The 19,074-nt window shown below is 41.2% G+C and overlaps 3 protein-coding genes across 5 annotated transcripts; 2 read left to right on the forward strand and 1 right to left on the reverse strand.

The window, feature by feature from the left end:
• The first annotated feature begins 319 nt into the window (after positions 1-319).
• vps29 (VPS29 retromer complex component) lies at positions 320-4,587 on the forward strand. 2 transcript variants are annotated; one of them, XM_027275169.1, is made up of 5 exons: positions 320-419; positions 2,072-2,083; positions 3,162-3,353; positions 3,443-3,678; positions 4,077-4,587. In XM_027275169.1, the coding sequence occupies exons 1-5, from the start codon at positions 417-419 to the stop codon at positions 4,192-4,194; spliced, it is 561 nt and encodes a 186-aa protein (XP_027130970.1). In that variant the 5' UTR covers positions 320-416; the 3' UTR covers positions 4,195-4,587. The 2 variants fall into 2 exon arrangements, with proteins under 2 accessions (XP_027130970.1, XP_027130971.1); XM_027275170.1 differs by lacking the exon at positions 2,072-2,083.
• Positions 4,365-11,042, reverse strand: LOC113744617 (uncharacterized). 2 transcript variants are annotated; one of them, XM_027275167.1, is made up of 8 exons: positions 10,813-11,042; positions 8,397-8,635; positions 8,248-8,276; positions 6,951-7,075; positions 6,742-6,868; positions 6,009-6,186; positions 5,809-5,894; positions 4,365-5,627 (listed from the first exon to the last, which is right to left on the reverse strand). In XM_027275167.1, exons 2-8 carry the CDS (start codon positions 8,465-8,467, stop codon positions 5,503-5,505), a joined length of 741 nt encoding a protein of 246 aa, XP_027130968.1. In that variant the 5' UTR covers positions 8,468-8,635; positions 10,813-11,042; the 3' UTR covers positions 4,365-5,502. The 2 variants fall into 2 exon arrangements, with proteins under 2 accessions (XP_027130968.1, XP_027130969.1); XM_027275168.1 differs by lacking the exon at positions 10,813-11,042 and adding an exon at positions 9,509-9,527.
• A 292-nt stretch (positions 11,043-11,334) lies between these two features.
• LOC104932438 (exocyst complex component 3) lies at positions 11,335-17,356 on the forward strand. Its single transcript, XM_019277838.2, has 11 exons — positions 11,335-11,817; positions 12,809-13,241; positions 13,396-13,513; positions 13,970-14,077; positions 14,225-14,325; positions 14,444-14,545; positions 14,753-14,879; positions 14,995-15,099; positions 15,485-15,640; positions 15,748-15,869; positions 16,221-17,356. Exons 1-11 carry the CDS (start codon positions 11,637-11,639, stop codon positions 16,411-16,413), a joined length of 1,746 nt encoding a protein of 581 aa, XP_019133383.2. The 5' UTR covers positions 11,335-11,636; the 3' UTR covers positions 16,414-17,356.
• Positions 17,357-19,074: the final 1,718 nt, after the last annotated feature.

Here is a 19,074-nt window from a genome sequence, read left to right on the forward strand (position 1 = left end):
AAACATAGAAGAGAGAGAGAGAGAGAGAGAGAGAGAGAGTTTTCAGTAAAGGGAGATGTGACTGCATCTTTAACCAATACCATGTCTGACTAGGCATAACAACAGTCTATAACAATAATAATAATGTTGTTATATATTTTATATTTCATATATTATATTGTATGTCTTGTACATACGGCAATGTTGACAATTAAGTTGACTATCTATCTATCTATCTATCTATCTATCTATCTATCTATCTATCTATCTATCTATCTATCTATCTATCTATCTATCTATCGTCACTCGTTTTATTTTGAAAGGACACCAGGAAGTGTCTGACGCGTACGCTGATGCTCTCTCTCCTCATTGGTCAGACGTGGTGACGTCGTGCGTGCGTAGGCGCTTCCTCAGCTTGTGTAGCAGCAGAACAGAAGATGGTGAGTATGAAAATGGCGAAAAACAAACCTCCACAAACCTCCACAAACCTCCGCGTTAGCCGCGGTTGGCGCGCTTTGCCCGCTCTGTCGTCGTGTTTAGACTCGTCCTCGACGTGAGGAGAGCGACGTCCCGGCTTCAGTCTGAGTCTGAGCGGGGTTAATGTCGTGGTGAAGCTTCATGTCGAGATATGGACCAACGTCAGTCACATGACAGCTGAACAGTTTAGATTCAACCAGACAAACCGAGCGCACCCGGAGACAGACTGCTCATCAGCTGATCGTAGTGTCTGTGTGTCTGCTCATCGGCTGATCTTAGTGTCTGTGTGTCTGCTCATCAGCTGATCTTAGTGTCTGTTTACCGGATATCACGACTTCTACCACCCGGTTAGCTCTGTGTGCTAACAGGCTAACAGCCACAGTGTTTGTTTACTACACAGTTTTAACTTTAAATGATCCAGAGTCAGTTAAAAACATTAACTTTAAATGATCCATCAGCAGCCAGTCAGTTAAAAACATTAACTTTAAATGATCCATCAGCAGCCAGTTAAAAACATTAACTTTAAATGATCAGCCAGTCAGATAAAACAACTGCACGTCATTCATGAGTCTATCACAGGTCCAGTGTGTAAGATTTATTGGCTAAATATCAGTCATACAGATGTTTTCGTTTGTGTTTAATCACCTTAAAATGAGAATTGTTACCTTTTTAAATTAGTTTTTATATCCACAGAGGGAGCGGGTCCTCTTCTACAGAGTCTGACATGTTTCTACGGTAGCCCAGAGCGGACAAACCAAGCACAAGTTGTTTTTTTCTTCATACCTACTTTAGGTTCTCCCACTAGCTTGGAAGGGGTGAGGGGTGTTCAGTTGGTTGGAGTTTGCAGGGTCACAGCTTTAACCTGTTTTCCCTTTTTTTTTGTAGTTTGGGGCAACACATTTGTAAAAAATAAAAAATAAAAACTACAACTTTAATGTGAGTCACATTTAAGGGGATCTATTGGCAGAAATGTGATATAATATTCATAACTATGTTTTCATTAGTGGTTAATCACCTTAAAATAAGACTTGTTATGTTTACGTTACCTTTAAATTAGACTTTCATCCATCAGAGAGAGTGGGGCCTCTTCCACAGAGTCTGCTCTGTTGGCTCTAGTTTTTTTGTGAGTTGGAATGAGACGGTGAGGCGAGGAGTATTCAGTTCAGTCTGTAACCTCACCACGATGCGTCGCTAAATTCTACACACTGGACCTTTTTAGATTTACACAGTTTGTTGATTTAAATAAAATTCCAGTCAGCTCTTTGATTCGCTTCACCTTTTTTTATTTTGCATTTGCTCGCACTCACTCAGGTGTGAATACACCTGCTTCATCATCATCATCATCATCACTAACCATCAACCATTAACAATGATTCAGCCACGTTGTCGTTTAACTTTTCTTATTTGTTTTTGAATGATTAATATCTGTCTACTTAATCCATTCACTTTTTTAATTTCTAATTTCAGTTTTCCTTTCTTGTCCCAACTCTTTTTTTTCTTTTTGTGTCTTCGATTACGCCTCGTGTCATTCTCTCCACGCACATCCCGCCTTTCTCCCTGTCTCACCCACTCCCCTCCTCCCCCGCCCCTCCTTGCCTGTTCTCCAATCAACCAGGCTGGTCACCGGGTAAGTGCCCTCGCTCTGTGTTGGATCCCTGTTTTCTGTTCGCTCTTCTTGCCTGGCACGCTGACTAACACAGGATTGGGATTGCACAGCTGTGGGGATCTGCTGTTTTCTGCCTTTCAGAGCAACTATCAGCTGCTGCAGTGCAGTGATCTGGTGCCCAGCAGGCTTCGATGATTAAATTACACTTCCCACTCTCTGCCCTAAACTAGAGATTACTTATTTACTTATTTAAGTCAGAGAGAGTAGGAAACCCAAAGATCTCAGGAACCTGTGTAGAAATCTACGATGACTCAAGGCAGGTTAAAGGTCACGTTCCTCGAGCTGTTTCCCAAAATAAAGTGACTATTTTAAAACAGGAAGATATTGTGATCGTAGTTAAATTTAGACTAGTGTAGTTTAGTTTAGTTTCTTAAGTTTACGGTTTTGTATTTAGTGAATGAACATTTGATGCATTAGCTATAACTTCAGTCACTCTAACTAGTTAAAATAACAGTGAAGTGACAAACCTATAATTTTGCACATTTAACTTGATGGTACCACAGTTTTCAACATTCACAGCATCTCTCTGCTGACCAGTTGAGTTCTAAAGTTTTAAAATGTTTTGACTGAACCTGTTGGTGTTTGGTTCTTACTGACTTGTGTGAAAATGGAATGATCTTGCTCTCCTCTGTTATTGAGTGTCTGAAATCCAGCTGTGCCGATTCAATCCAGCCGTAACATTCGAAACCGAGTTTGGTTTCAGACACTTAATATACTCAGCTTGTTACTCACAAACTTTGCCTATTTAGAAGTTTGAGCTAAACAGTTAAACCTGTTTATCAGCTGTACTCAATTAACGTGGAGCAGGTTGTTGTTCGGGTGGAATAACGTAAAACTTAAAACTGATTTTTTTTTAACAAGACACAAGAAAACTTTATTAATAACTAACAGAGGAGTACAGTGCTCCTGGCGGAGTCTGCGGCATCCCGCAGGGCTCTATCCTCGGCCCACTTCCTTTTTCAAAATTCAGCTGAACTTTCCTGGGGCTCATCGGTGGTTGACTTGACTGTGTGTGTGTGTGTGTGTGCGATGCTATCAGTTGGTCCTGGTGTTAGGTGACCTGCACATCCCCCACCGGTGCAACACCCTGCCAGCCAAGTTCAAGAAGCTGTTGGTGCCGGGGAAGATCCAGCACATCCTCTGCACAGGCAACCTCTGCACCAAGGAGAGCTATGACTACCTGAAGACTCTTGCCGGAGACGTCCACATAGTCCGAGGAGACTTTGACGAGGTCTGATATGAGAATCTAGATGCCCCTGAAACACTGCCATGTTCATTACACCCCCACAGAGACCTCACCGTGCTCGTTTCTTTCCTCAGAACCTGAACTACCCGGAGCAGAAGGTGGTCACAGTGGGTCAGTTTAAGATCGGTCTCATCCACGGCCACCAGGTGATCCCTTGGGGCGACATGGCCAGTCTGGCGCTGCTGCAGAGACAGCTGGATGTCGACATTCTCATTTCCGGGCACACGCACAAATTTGAGGCGTTTGAGAACGAAAACAAGTTCTACATCAACCCAGGTTCAGCCACAGGAGCCTACAGCGCACTGGAAAGGTAGACGACTCGTTTGAACTGATGATTTATGAAATTGTTAAATATAATTTAAAATCCAAATTGCACCTTTATGTTTTTCTATAAAACATCAGAAAATGTGTCTTGGGTGTTTGAGAGTTGATGTAGCGGCATACACATACAGTCAAACTACACTTCTGTTTTGGTTTTATGTGCTCATGTTTCTGAGATTTCAGCCTTGAACACAAAACCTTCTGTTACTTCTGATACAATGCAGAGCTACTAATAGCTTTGAAAGTGTTTACAGCAGCTAATGATCCTCTCCAGTGTGACACACAGAGAACAACAGGTGTAACAGAAGCACACGGATTATAATTACAAGCAGTCAGGAGTTCAGGAAAAGCCTTGACCTAAAACACATCTGTCTTCTCCCCTTACAGCAACATCATCCCCTCTTTTGTATTAATGGACATCCAGGCGTCGACGGTGGTGACGTACGTTTATCAGCTGATCGGAGACGATGTCAAGGTGGAGAGAATCGAGTACAAGAAATCTTAAAGGGAGGAGGAGGAGGAAGAGTTGGGTTAACATGGCTCAGTGTATCGTTTCATTCCTTTCCACCAGGGGGCAGCAGCCGCTCCCCCTGCAGTCACCACAATGTTAATGCTGTAACAAGTTAACTCTCAAAGACCTGTGTATTATATTGTTTATATGTCATCAGCATTTGCTTGTATCCGAGCTGTCATTTGGTAACTGTAGAGAATGCAATAATGTCACATGTTATTTGTTATCAAAAGAAATATTTGGTGCCATTTTCTTTGAATTTCTTCTTTTGTTTTGTTATTTTCGCCCTCGTCATGTCCCGTACATGTAACCAACAGGCCTTTAGCTTCATGTAGTCAGCCTTTTTTCACTCGTTTCACCCCAAAATAAAGATCTCATTTCACTCCAGCTGTTGTTCTGTCTTAAATAACACATAGACATACAAGCATTAGGAAAGTTACTCCCCGGATCTTCCCCCAGCTCGCTGCCAATGTTGGTAAAGCTCAAGACGGTCATTGACCAGACCACAGACCAGTCTCCACTCCCCTGGTTTCAGTTTCAGTTTCAGTTCAGAGGGCTGTGATGTTGAAACAGGAAAGCACGCTGTCATCTGAAATAATACTGGAATTAAAGAGCTTTGTCCAAAACGGTGTGTAAATAAGTAATTAATCAAATCGAGTGACGCCCTCTGTCCTTAGAGCCTCAGGTCGAGTGAGGAAAAACTTGCCCACAAAAAACTTTTAACAGGGAAAACAAGTGTGAGATACAGACACAGACATGGCTTCAGAGTTGTTTCTGGCAATTAGACAATTTATGTTTTTTAGAGGAATAATACATTTTTAGAGTTTAAAGTCTTTAAAAGTATTTTAAAGTTTTTAAAGTATTCCAGGATCAGACTGTTACAACCAAACATGTTTAGTACAATTAGTTTTCATTAGTGTGATCATGTAAATTAGTATTTTATATTCAGTAAATTATGCTCTGTATAGTTCAACACAGTATTTTGAAAATCATGGCTATTGTCACTAAATATTATCAATACATGATAAATAACCAGAACTGTTATGGACCATAACAGTATACAGGACACACAGCTGCAGTCCAAGATATGTCAGATCTTTATTTTCAGATCAATGAATGCTTTTCTTTGTTGAAGTCCTCCTGAATGCATGAGTGAGTTGTAATTCCAACCATGTGACTTCCTGGAAATAAAGTCTTTAAAAAGTTTCTTCTTGCTGCCAGTGTGTGGCATCAAAACACAGTTATCTGGAACTATGAAGTCATTATCATAATTAGATTTCATATGTTGTGATCATAGAAATGTCATAAATCGGAGAAAGTGTCATCGTCCCATTCTCCCATAGAGAGGGAGCTCAGACAGTCACTCAGAGAGTCGTTCAGTCCTTCCTCTTCCTCATCTTTATCCTCCAACAGTGTGATCCTGGCTCCTGAATCACACAAAAACAAAAACATTTCACCAACTAAAGAATCATAAAATAAGGATTTTATTAGAATATTTTGATCTAATAAACATATTTTACAGAAACATGTCTACAGAAATTAGAAATAGATACATTTACCACACATCTGAAGCCCGTTGAGCCTTTATTAAACATTTCTCTGACTTACTTCTTGGACTTTTCCTCTTCAGTGTGGGTGATGATGTTGTATGTTTCGTCATCTTTCTTTGCTTTGAGGCTGACGTGTTGGAAAGTCTGAGTATTAAAGTTCAGTAAAGTGAGTTAATGAGATTCAACTCCAGCCATCAGGTGATAAAAACATGTCACATTTCTGCTTTTCTTTAGAAATATCTGCTGAAATTGTCCCACCTCGTTCGTCTGTTTGGGATTTTCGGAAGAAAGGATTTCCCATGATTCCTCGCACCAGCATTTATCTTCTTCTCCTGTTTGGGCCGAGCTGGAACCTCCAGTCGAGGTTTAACACTCACATTAGTCGTCGGTAAAGTAATTGAAGTCACATCGAGGTGGTCTCTTTCAGGTTTGGAGCCTGCAAACAGCCACCATCAAAGTTCTAACGTTCCTAGAAAGCCACATGAAAACTCTTCTCTCTTTCATTCAAACACAGGGACCAACTAAGACACAGAGCTACAGAGACACGGTTCCCCCACCCAGAGTCTCAACTCCCAGGTTCCATCCAGTCTTCCCAAAACCGGTCAACCTCAATTCACCAACAACCCTGTTTTCTCCTCCCTTTGACCCTCCATCCCTTCTTCTCTCCCACAGGACATCATGTCGGCACATCCTTTTCCATCCCTTGCAATAAACTCGTCTAAACTTAAATCTATATTGCCGTGGTCCTTGTTAATGAAAAGAGGATGAAAACAAACAAGAGATGAATGACGAACATGAAAATGCTCTGAGAGGATTTGTTGGTGAATTCTGGGGACAGACGAGGAGCCAGTACCACGAAAAGGAAGTTTACATAAAATATAAAATAAGATATGAGAGTTGGCAGAACATACTACTTTATAGGTCAGATAGTATAAGTAATAATCAGTGTAACCATCTTCAAAAACAGCACAGTCAAGGCCTGTCCCCTCACCTGTCGGTATACACCTGTGCAGCACGTTCATGTAGTGTTGGGTGATGAGGTTACGGACGTGTGCCGTGCTGTAGGAAGCTGCGATGGTGTACAGATACTCCTTCTGAGCCGGTGTCAGTGCTGCATGCTGACAGACAGACGCAGGTCAGGTTCATTCACTGATACTGCATCAGCTGATCACTGTGGCACACCAACACTTCACAGCTTACCTTGAGAAACGGGGCTGCTGTCATGGTTTGGGGGATCTGTATGGGCGCCTCGTGTTCGCATCTCACTGCTGGCTGTCTGTTGGCTTTCACACTGCTGTTGAAGTTCATGCAGGTATCTTTTAAAGCTGAGGGAAAACATTTTGACAGATATGAGCCTTCACAAAAAGTGTTTGTCACAATATATATCAGCACGAGGGATTCGCAGAGTTTGTCTCTCTACTTTGTCCAAACATCAATCTGTGTGGTGATGAGGAAATTCCTCACATGGATTTTTGAAACAAACATGATGAAACATTTCCATCATTGTTTCATGTGCTCATGGTACTTTCCCACTGTGGAGTGACTGCTGGGCGCCACCCCTCTGCCCTGTGATTGGCTGCAAGAGGTAGCATGTAGCTTCATTTATTTATTTGGTTAAATTTTCAGTGTGCATTATTTTATGTTTTATGTTGCACGTCGAGATGCCCTTCGTTGTTTCATTTACCTGTCGCACTCTGCAGGTGCTGCTGCAGCTCTCGGACCCTTAAAACACATTTGTTTGCTATGTGCTGTCTTGTCTTGTCTTGCACCTTCCACTACTGACTGTGCTGACATCACATCACATCTTAATAACCCTCAAATGGCACTTTAATTTAATTCATTTGGTTTAATAAATGTGCATGTCTACTCATTATCCTGAGGCTGTGAAAAGGGATGAGTCATCTGAGGCTCTTTACTAAACACAGGAATGTGACAGTTAAATCAAACAGTCTAAAAACGTCCAACTAGATTTTAAATCCAAATATAAGATCATCTACTGACTTAGAAAGAGAGTTTTTGCAGTGCACAATTTATTTTGAAGGACAGATAAATCTTCATGGGATCTTATTTTGATAGTCAATGGGGAGTAATTATAGTGATCTGGCACACGTGAGTCAAGACTAAAAGCTTGTATGTGGATTTAGTTATAAGAGCTTCTCATTAGAGAACAGCACGAGTGAGCTGTCTTCCTGTAACACATCGGGCCTGCCTGACCCGGCTCAGGTTCAGGTGTAGGGTTTCCTCTCTTTTCCACTGATGTCCTCGCATTGTCCCCACCTGAAAACCCGGCTCTTAAATTTCAAAGGCGACAGGATACTTCACATGTTTTGTTTATTTAACGAGGAGATAATGCATGTACATGTGAAATCTGAGATGGATTGAATATGCTGAATAAAAAGCGGAGTCATGGTTTGGTTTCCTCTTATTCCTTTACTGCTGACTCGTTTATTTTAAGAAGAAACTTTTACAGGAAAGCCTGTGTTGGATTTAAACTTACCCCCTTTTGTCTCATTCGTCTCTGCAGTCCTGCATCACAAAGAGCAACATAACAGTGTCTCAGTGACATGGACACAAACACACGGTCAAAACATGTCATTAATATCACATCGTATTTGTTGTAGGCATGCATTGATAATCAATCATTACCTTGGCAAAGTGTCATCCTGATAGAGTCTGCGGATCATCCGACTCTCTGCAAATGTCACTTGTTTCTTCATGTTGGGGAGACGTGCACAGACTCACACAGGTATCCTCTGTGCAGGCAGCAGCGGCCAGATTAACGCCAGTTTGAGACACTGAGGTCAGTCCAGATAATTAACGAGGTTGTCTGATCTCACTAAGGACCACAAGGACCGGAGGGTGTGTCCTTTCCCGTGAAGCTGCAGCTGAAAAGAGGAAAAACACCAAACATGTATAAGTCACAGTGAGCTTTGCAGAAAAATGTTAAGTTGGATTCAATCATACACAAATCAGTCTCAAATAAAAAGTTCATACAGTTAAATTTAATCAGTCTTAAATGTTGTTTCTGTGTTCATTAAAATCAGCTGCTGAGGTCAGGACAGTGTCACCAGGATTATGTAATCAGATTACAGATAATTGGTAACTATAATGAGCCCAGATTGATGTAAAACATCCATCCATCATCTGTAACCTCTTATCCTCATCAGGGTCACGATCACGAGCTGATCCCAGCTGACTTAGAGCGAGAGGCGGGGTGCACCGAGTCAGCAGCTCATCACAGGACACACAGAGACAAACAACCATTCACACTTACATTGACACCTATGGGCAACTTAGAGTCACCAGTTAACCTGTTAAGGTCTTTGAAGCCGGATCTGTTAAACTATTCTGGGTAAAGCTCTCACACACAGACTCAACCCAAGGCATGATGGGATTGTAGAGGCAGTTTTCATTGTCATACACACTAAACCAAACAGCTCTGCGACTGCTCATTTGAATGCATCAGCCAATGGTTAGGTGACATTTGGCTCAATGAACTGTTGAACTGAACTCAGCCAGTGAGATTCATTTATCTCTTCACCTTTGCCCCTGTCCTCTTAAACTCACAGCTGGATCGATGGATGGGTGGGTGGACATCCCCGAGCTCTCCGAGTGGAGGCAGTTGGGAATATCCCTCTGAAATTCCTAACCTCTCTGTCTCTCTAAGAAGTGGTTACACAAACGCACAACAACACCTTTACACTCCTGACGTGATGGCACGCCCATTCGAGAGCTATTAATACTGTGTACACACATACCTGCAGACACAGGTAACCAGTCACTCCCACTCACTTTCCTATTGGCCGCTGCTTCCTGCTTTCAGGTTAGCAAACAAAGATGATGTAAGGTTAACCTCTGAGACTGTAACTGTGAGACACGGTTTACTATTGTGTTGTTTTAGTCAGGTGACTGTGAATCCCTTGAAGTAACCGGCTCCATGATTTACTTTTGACCTTAAGTCACCTTTCATTTTTGTCTCTCGTTAGTATAAATGCTGCTCAGGTTTGACTTTGAAGTTTTGCATTAACTTAAGTTACTTATTCTGTGACAAAAAACATCTCGTAAACAAAGTACAGTCATTGTTAGTAACATCAGCATTCATTGGGAGTCGTGTTTGTGTCTGAATATAAGATCAAATATTCACTCTGGTATCATCTTCACCAAAATGTTGCTGAAAGACGCTAAAATACTCTCAAAACCTGACAACGATGCCAGATCATTTTCTGTATTTAACAAATGAATATTATTTCTAACATATTTGAGGTCGACATAGCAGCTTTCATTCACATCACTAAGAGACGTGAAGTTAAGAGTTCTGGAACAAGCGAGTATCTGAAGTTCTGAGTTCAGAGAAACAGTTTCATGTTCGAGTTACTCCTCCTGACTTAACAGCTGATCAATATTATGAGGTCGTGTTTCATACTCTGCAATGGACCAGAAGTGAAAGCAGCAGCACAGCAGATTTTCAGTCTTCCATCTGTGTCCCAGGATGAATTCAGGCACAGTGCCGAGTGTACGTCACCCACATTCACTGTAAACTTGAAGCATGAAAAGACTCTTAAATTAAACCCATGCCGTTATGTACATGCGTGAACAGCTGAACAGAAATATCTCTGATCCCTCGGATAAACTGAGACCTTGGAGTGAGACATGCAGCTGAAACAAAGTGTATTTTTAGACTCCAGGCAGCTTTCGGTTTCCACTCATTTCCATATGGAAGCAGTTAGTGGACTGGAAAACCCAGCAGACATTTTGATTTGTCGTTAGTTGTTCATTAACAAATTGAGTGAGCCAACATACAAACAATTATGTAATTATTATTTACACCGATGCTTCTCCTGCTGTCAGTCATTCCACATGTTTTCTGCTACATGATGTTGGTGTGGTGGAACGGTTGTTAAGGTTGGATTAAGGTTTGATCAGCCAAAGACCAAACACAGCCAAGATTAGTTCAAACAGTTTGATAACAGAGGAATGTGCAGGGCTGAAACAGACCTGGGTGTGAGTGGTAAGCAGAGACAAAGAGACTGAAGTAAACAGAGCAAATCCAAAAAAGAGTTACCACAACGTAGACTGAACCATCTGTCTGCGCTGCACGCTGAGCTGAGCTGGGCTGGGCTGACGGACTAGTCAGTAATATAAGCTGCTGCTTTGTCTGCTGTTGGTGACCTGGTTCCTAGTTTTTGATCATAAGTAATGTAATCAGAACAAATACTTGAATACAGCTGAACATATTTACCACACTCTGAACCTTAGGCAATAAAATCATGCTCTGATCTATGATCAATGATCAATGATCAATGCTGCTTTAAAGGCTGCAGGAGTTGATAAGTTGATGAGGAACAGGTGATGAGGTAACTGGGCAGGTGAGAGGGAAAACTGGAAGCCACGCCCAGCAGTGACACACATACACACACATACGCACACACATACGCACACACACACACACATGCACACACAAACAGACACACACACACACACACACACACACACACACACACATATACACACACAAAAACACACACACACACACACACACACACACAAACAGACACACACAGAAACACACACACATACACACACAAACACACACACACACAAGGAAAGGGAAAGCAGGAGGCAGACAGCCTCATCAAACAGGTTACCGTCCAGAATAAACATGTAATTATTATCATTATTGTGCTTTATCATTAGCAGCTGTATTAGTGTTAAAATGTTTGACATCATTGTTGTGGCTCTTCTCAACATGATGTAACAGCTTTCACTTTACCAGCCAGAGCAGCAGCTGAGGAGGAAAATGAAAGTTGTGATGGGAAATCACCTCCTGCAGCATTTATAAGGGATCACAGAGCTGCCGGCTTGCAGATCAACACTAAACTCTGAGCCATGCAGGCTGAACACGTGCTGATAGAATCCACGTTTAACCGTCCAAACAGGATGAAGGAAATCTTCAAATCTGTGGCAAAGAGGGCTGACAGCAAGATGCGGAAACTCGGAAGGAGGAAACCTCGGAGGACTGACAGCAAGAGACTTTTAATGGAGAACAACAACAATGACAGACACGATGGTGAGACATTATTGTTATTACTATGGGCGTGCTTTATTTGTACAGCTCATATGCATCAGGTTACCTGCCTTGTTGCATTTCGATAGTTGAGAATGAGGTCACTGAGCCATCAGTCCAAGTTGGTAAAATATAAATGTTGTTTTCTGATGTGTTAGGCTGCTTTTCAAGATTATAAGACAGATATGAAGGAGATACAAACTGTGGATTGATGATGCTCAAATCAAAGTGTTGGATCGATTTCTCAGACCAGATCAAACTGGTTTGGTCTCATGGGAATGCTGGGGATTCCCGAATGTAACCTCCATTAACCTCGGGTAAAGCTGTGCAGGGAACACTCACTATCGTTGTTGAACATGAAATATGATCCAAAGACGATGAAGCATGTGTAACCTTTGAACAAACTATTATTCTGCTTTGATATGACTCAGTGTAAAAACATGCTTGGCAGCCAGGAACTCAATGAGTGAACCAGAAATCATAAAATGTGCATCCACAGTGAAATCATGAGTGAAATTTAACAGATTTATAGGTAGCGACAAAGAATCAGAATCAGAAGTACTTAATTAATCCCTGTAGAGAAATAGTTTGTATGGTTTTGATCCGATTGTGGCACTACATGGAAAAGTCACCAAACCTAAGAACTGGGTCCAAAACGAACATCATGAAACGTTAGATTGACATGTGACTAAAAACATTACATTTTAGATACGTTGAATGAAGTCTGATGTCCAAATCAAGTCCTCGAGTACGTACCCCTAATGAAAACCTGTTTGACAACATAACAGACTCTGAACTGACCATCAGGACCATGAATAACCGTGTCACGTCTTAACCATGACAAACTGTCCAACAGAAATGGAGATATTTAACAACAAAACAAAAGTTTGCAGGATTCATCCTCTGGGAACCATGAACTGTTGTGTCAATCCATCCTGTTGGGTTTATCACTTAAGGACTGTAACATGAATAGTTTCTTTGTGTTCTTTCATAGGGTTCAACGGGTGTGACAACCCCATGACTCAGAACAACTTCAACACCCACGTAGAACAGCGCTTACCCACTGTGGAGGAGATCAAATATGAGGAATTAGCCGAACTCCTACAAGTCTCCCCTGACGTGTCTGAGGATGGATCTTGCTCAATGAGCTCTGTTCACCTCATACAAAGATCTGTGTCCCAGCACTTCCCCGAGCCGCCAACAGATCTGGACCAGAACCTTCAGCAGCACCTGTTCAAGGTGCAGGAAGCTGTGTGCAACGAGCTCGTGAGGCTGGGTCCGCTGTTCGAAACTATGGGGTTGATGGACTGTCTGTTTGATTGCTACCATCGTCACACATTTCATCACCTCAATGATCTACTCCAGAAGGTCCACAGCTCCCAGAATTGTCTTGTGCTGATGAAGTGGGTCCTACAGACATATCCAAGGTAACAGAGTAGTTCAACACAACACAGCAAAGCCATGAAGAGTGCAGTGTTTTTTTCTCACCTTCACTGACTGTGTTTTCTGTAGCACAGTATGAGAGATGGAAGTAAAACCTGCTGCTAAGTTCTGATTTTGGTGTTTTTGGTACTTTCACAGTGCGGAGCTGCTCGGTCATCCCGACCTCCAAAGAACCGACCCCATAAAGAAAGTCGACTCGCTGCTGAACCAAGAATGGCTCCAAAAAGCGAGGGACAAACTGCTTGATAATGTGGAGGTAAGAATATCAACTTACATTGTTCGGGCTGCTTATGCTCCATGCTTCATGCTTTAAACAGAATTCCCCCTCTAGGGAGCAATAAAGCTTTATCTTATCGTATCATGACTCATGAGGAAATAACTGCAAGGGGACAGAACAAGGTCAAAATATGTGTTTGTAGGAAAGTGAGACAATCTTGCATTAAAACTGGTCTAGTCTTGTGTTGATGGTTGTTAATTAAATCTCCTTAAAGTGTACTTGGGTAAGATTCATTGCAGTCTCCACCACTAGGTGTCACCAAACACATACAGATATTTCAGGGATTTCTCTCAACTTGTTTCTTAGTATAAATGATAGAAACATGTATGCACACGCACTAACATGCAGTCTAAGTGTGTAAAAATGCCATATTTCCACTAAAACAGTCCTAAATGCAACATCTTCATCTGTGTCTGTCTGTATTTTTTGCCACAGAAAGAGGTCAGAGCTTTGCTGGAGAAAATCCTGCAGATTGAGAAAAAGAATCAGGAAGATTTTGATTGTGAAGAAGCTTTTGTTGGATTTTACGTGGACACCATTCAGGTAAAGAACTTGCTGACTTTATAAAATGTTTTTCTATATTGGCACCATTTCTCCTTTTCTGAATTAAACATTTATTTGCTTTCTTTCTGAATTTACTCTGTTGGTTTGTTGTATCATAACATTTATTTTTTCTTCTTTTGTGTGAAGTGCATCGAAGCCGTACCCAAAGAAGCCCAAAAAATCAGCCGAAAACTGTCTCTCGACGTCCGGGCGGTTTGTTTCCGAGAGCTGCTGACGTTTCTGGAGAGGTGAGAATCTATTTTTACTTTAGGAATAGATGATAAATAAATTAAATAATTTGAATTTTGATATTTTAACATGAAGATCTAAGTTGAACTTACTTACGCTGCATGGTTTGGTTTGTAGGTACTCCACTGAGCAGGCAGAGATTCTTGGAAAAAAGGCAAAACTGGACAAACCAGAAATGATTCCCTTCTTCAAGACTTTGACCGCCTGTAGTAAAATCAAGTGAGTATTTCAGCACCTTTGTCTTCAGTTCACTTTAAACTTGTCATTTATTCCATGAGGTGTGTTTGGTTTGAAAACAACGTGTATAATAAAAACAGACGATGATATTTATAGTTAAAATACTTAACATACTATAGGGAAATTAATATGATGATAAATGACAATGACAAGTCTTCTTTATGTTACATTCATGTTATTTCCTCTCAGGCTTCACGTTCAGACCACAGCTAAAGACGTCAAAGGATGCCACATCGAGGAAATTATGGAAACGCTTGACAACATGGAGGATCTTACTTTGACACTTCTGAAGCAGATTGTAACAGACATGGCAAAGGTAGCTGTTCAGCTTGATTCTTACATTTGAAAATGTGGTTTATGCATATAAATATATTTATATGTTCATCATCAAGTTCAATCTGACAGTAGATTCTTTTTTTTCTGTCCCACAGAGGAACCTAGAGAGGTACTTCAAAACGGAGAACAAGCATTTCTTCGTCTTCATCGTCCTGATAGAGACGTATTTCTCCAAGGACTTCTGTCAGGATGTGAAAAAGGTTTGTGAAATAAAAAGGTTAAACATTTGCTACAGCAAAGACTCTCAAATCTTTTTTAACTTAAAGATTCACAACAATAAACAGTGACTGTCAATAAAAAACAGACTAAAAATCTCCAGGAGAATGTCCTCCGTGTCCTGGCTCATCATCTATCATTATCTGAAAACTTAATATTAAGTCCTCATGTTTAGTTCTCAACTTATAAACCTGAATATGAGACATAAAAGTTTCTAGAAAAGTTATCTGACTTTGAATTTGACAGTCAAAAAAATAATAGAAAAGGAACCAACTACGACGATCACATACAGAAACTGTCTGTCTAAACTAAAAGAGGAAAATGTGTAAAATATAAAATACTTACATGATGTTGTTCTTCTTCTCACAGAGAGTGATGAATGAGGTCTATAAACTCATCAGCCACATTTACCTCAAACATCTCGTCCGACGCAGCCACAGCAAACTGACCAAACGCTGGAGTCCTGACGTCGGACAGGCGGTCACTGAAGATGCTGAGCTGCTTCACAACACCATCTCCAACCTGGTGAGATCATCGTTGTTGTTGGTATTAATCAGACTTGTGTTGTTTGTTCATCGACATTCCCCCATTATGAACTCCTGCATGTGTCTCTATGTGTTGTGTTGTGTCAGGCTCCTGGTGTCCAGCAGTGGAACCTCATGCTGCTGAAAATCAAAGAGCTGCTCGACTGTCAGAGCATCGTGGCCGTCCAGCTCACAGTTGCGAGCATGCAGAAGGAATGTCCCACGTGGAGGTAAATCATTCTCATGATGCTGTTTATACGCATAGGAAACATGTGTCCATCTATATAGCTAAAGTAGCTGTTGTCCAGATAAAATGTAAAGTGCTACTCGACCAGTTAACTGAGCTGCATGACAAACTATTGATGAGGGGATGTTGCGGTGGAGTTTGCATGTTCAGGTTTATTGGTGACTCTAAATCACCCGCAGGTGTGAATGGTTAATTGATGACTTTCTCGCCCAAAGACAGCAGGTATAACAACCCTAAGTGAGGATAAGCGGTTACAGAAAATGGGCTACATCTAGTGTCCATTAGAGGAACTGCATCTGACGAGCTTCTTGTTTTGTTTTGTCTCCAACTCTAGAGAGGACCAGGATCTCCTGCCTACACTGCTGCGATGGAAGGGTCTCTCTGGACGGAGGGTTAAGGAGGTGATGAACATCCTCCCCGGGCAGCAACCCAGATCCAGACCTGTGTCATGTTTCTCCTGGATCTTCTGTTGGGTCAGCAGAGAATCAACCATAACAAGCAGAGAAGAGGACACATCTGACTGTTGAAGATGTTCCAGAGACTTTTGATGAACTTTTCAGATCAGCTGTTGAATCTTACTCCGTTACTGCTTCGCTTCATTTGTCAAATCTAGATATCTAGATAGACAAAGAGAAGCAGAAGGTTACAAATATTTTTATAAGCTGTGAGACTAAAGAGAGGCTGTGGTTGTTTCTGTGTAAAGAGTCACAGAGAAACAGCATTCCTAATTTTTCTTATTTCAGCTTTAAAGTCTCTGAAAAAACTAAATATAATTTGGTTTTAAGGTTTTATTAAGGTGTTTACATGAGCATGTTTTTGAATATTTAGGTGGATATTGGTTGAGGGAACAGGATGTTTGCGCACCGTTAACGGTAACACGTGGGAAGATTTTCTCGTTAAGCTCTGACAATCGAAAGCACAAGCAACGATTTAAAGGGAATCAATGAAAGTGGAATCAGTTTGTTCTGTCAGGCAGTTTTCTTTGTTTCAAAACCTTTAAATGCTCCGTTTTCTTTTTACAAACTTTCATTTGCTTTTAGTAGCATCGGTACTTAAATATACCAAAGTTAACGGCACTGATGGAGATGCACTCACTCTTATCCATCATGTTTGTATTTAATATTTTAATATTTAATATATTTGTATTTATTATCATTTATTTATTTATTTTTGTTAAAACCGTTTTCTACAAACATTCCAGTAAATAATATAAAATCAAAGTTTACTGTTCAGATCAAACTTGAACTGTTTTTGTTTTGTTTTTTTTACCTGTAAATGTGTGACATACTTTATGATTTATGCATCTTCTAAGCAGAGATCTGTAAATACAGCCAATGACTGTTATTTCTACATGTGAACTTTTTAATAATTCATTCCACTGAAAGCACACGTGGTATTTTTTCTGTGAGGTGGTCTGTATTGGTTTACTGCAGTGTCATGTGTTCTCCATTAAACAGTGTAATGAATAAATTTCAGTATGATTCAATAAATAAATAAATAAATAAACAGTTTTTGGCTTCATTGTTCCACCACCAGATGGAGACTAACGTCACTATATCAACATGGGGCTTGATACGACCAACAACATGGTTACAATTCATCCTGAGAGAAACGTGAATGCATGTCTTCATTTTCTTGTCTTCTTTCTTGTCCTCCTCCTCTTCCTCCACCTCACATACACACTCGTCCTCTCACATAGTTTCTTCTATCCAATCACAGACTTCCTCCTCCTCTTCCTCTTCGTCCTCCTCCTCTTCCTCCTTGTCCTTCTTCTTCTATCCAGTCTCAGACTTTCTCATTCCCACCTTCAACATCCTGTTTGCTCTCTGATCTGGCTTATACTGGGTGTGTCACATAATTTTAAACGAATGAAATCAATTTTGAGTGGTTGTGTTTAATCAGTGACACGTGTGCTCTATTTGTATTTACAAATTTGGATGACGTGCATCAGAGTGCAGAATGTGGTGACAACACACTGAACAATTAGCTAAATGAGTTCAGCCAATGGGTTTTAGTGTTTTAGCAATTGAGAAAAAGTGTAATCCCCCAAAATATATTGGGGGCCCCTAGTGGCTGTGGGGCCCTAGTCCACATATAGCAAGGAACGGCCCTGGAGGCTGAACACGGTGCTAATGTTTGGAAAAGCTGATTACAACTGATCCAAAGGGAAACATGAATAATTATTGTGTATTTATTGCTGATTTATTGGTTGTTTGTTGTGTCATTTCCATTGGCTGCCCCGTGAGGACAATAACAACGACACTGGACACATTTCTTTCTTTTCTTTCAGAGCTCATAATAAAACAAAATGGTTTGTTCAACAGTCTTCTAGTATTCTGGCAACGGTCCTGGTCAACACCAGCGTCTGAGTCCAGGGGCCCCCAGCAGGAAAGCACTGAGCCTTTCCAACAACTGCCTTCCAGTCACTGCTTGGCCTGATTATCCCTGATACTATTTACCGCCAATGGCTTTAATGAGTTTAGCTTCCTTCGAGTTGTTTTAACTCTGCCCCTCGTCTTCCTTTCTTTCACGGGATACAAACACAGACTCAGTTCCACGGAACACTCACATCCTTCCCTGCTGTAAACGACTGGAGTTAATACCCAGAAATAATAAGCTGGAAACACCTCAGCACAGTGGGTACAGTCCCTTATTCCCACACAGAGAGACAATGATTTCCTGACATTGTTCGAAGGCGATTTGGCTGCTTGTGATGCTGAACACGCTTTGAACAGGCGGATCAGTGGTTTTAAAACTCCCCCGTGGAGGCATTTATGCAGAATCGATACCACTGCAAGGCCTGACCCCTGACTGTGGAAGAATTCCTCAAAAACACGAGCAAAGGAACACAATGTCCAGACGCACACATTCATATTCCCCTGAGGATGAATTGTAACCTCTTTGGTGGACTCCATCTGTGGCGCCATCAGCAGGTCAACTATTTCACGTATCCTCTCAACAATCATTGGATGGATTGACAGAAAAGTTTGTACAGACATTCGTGGTCGCCAGAGGATAAAGCCTGTTTGATTTGGTGGTCCCTTGATCTTCAGCGTCACCATGAGGTCGACATTGTGTATGTATGTTATAATTAGTGCTAATTAAGAAATGCTAACACACTTACTTGGTAAAGGATCGTCATTGATGACACCAAGCAGAAATCCCAGAAACTGCAGTTCCTCTAACGT

Source organism: Larimichthys crocea, chromosome XXIV, assembly GCF_000972845.2.
Source record: "Larimichthys crocea isolate SSNF chromosome XXIV, L_crocea_2.0, whole genome shotgun sequence".
Lineage (NCBI taxonomy): Eukaryota > Metazoa > Chordata > Actinopteri > Sciaenidae > Larimichthys > Larimichthys crocea.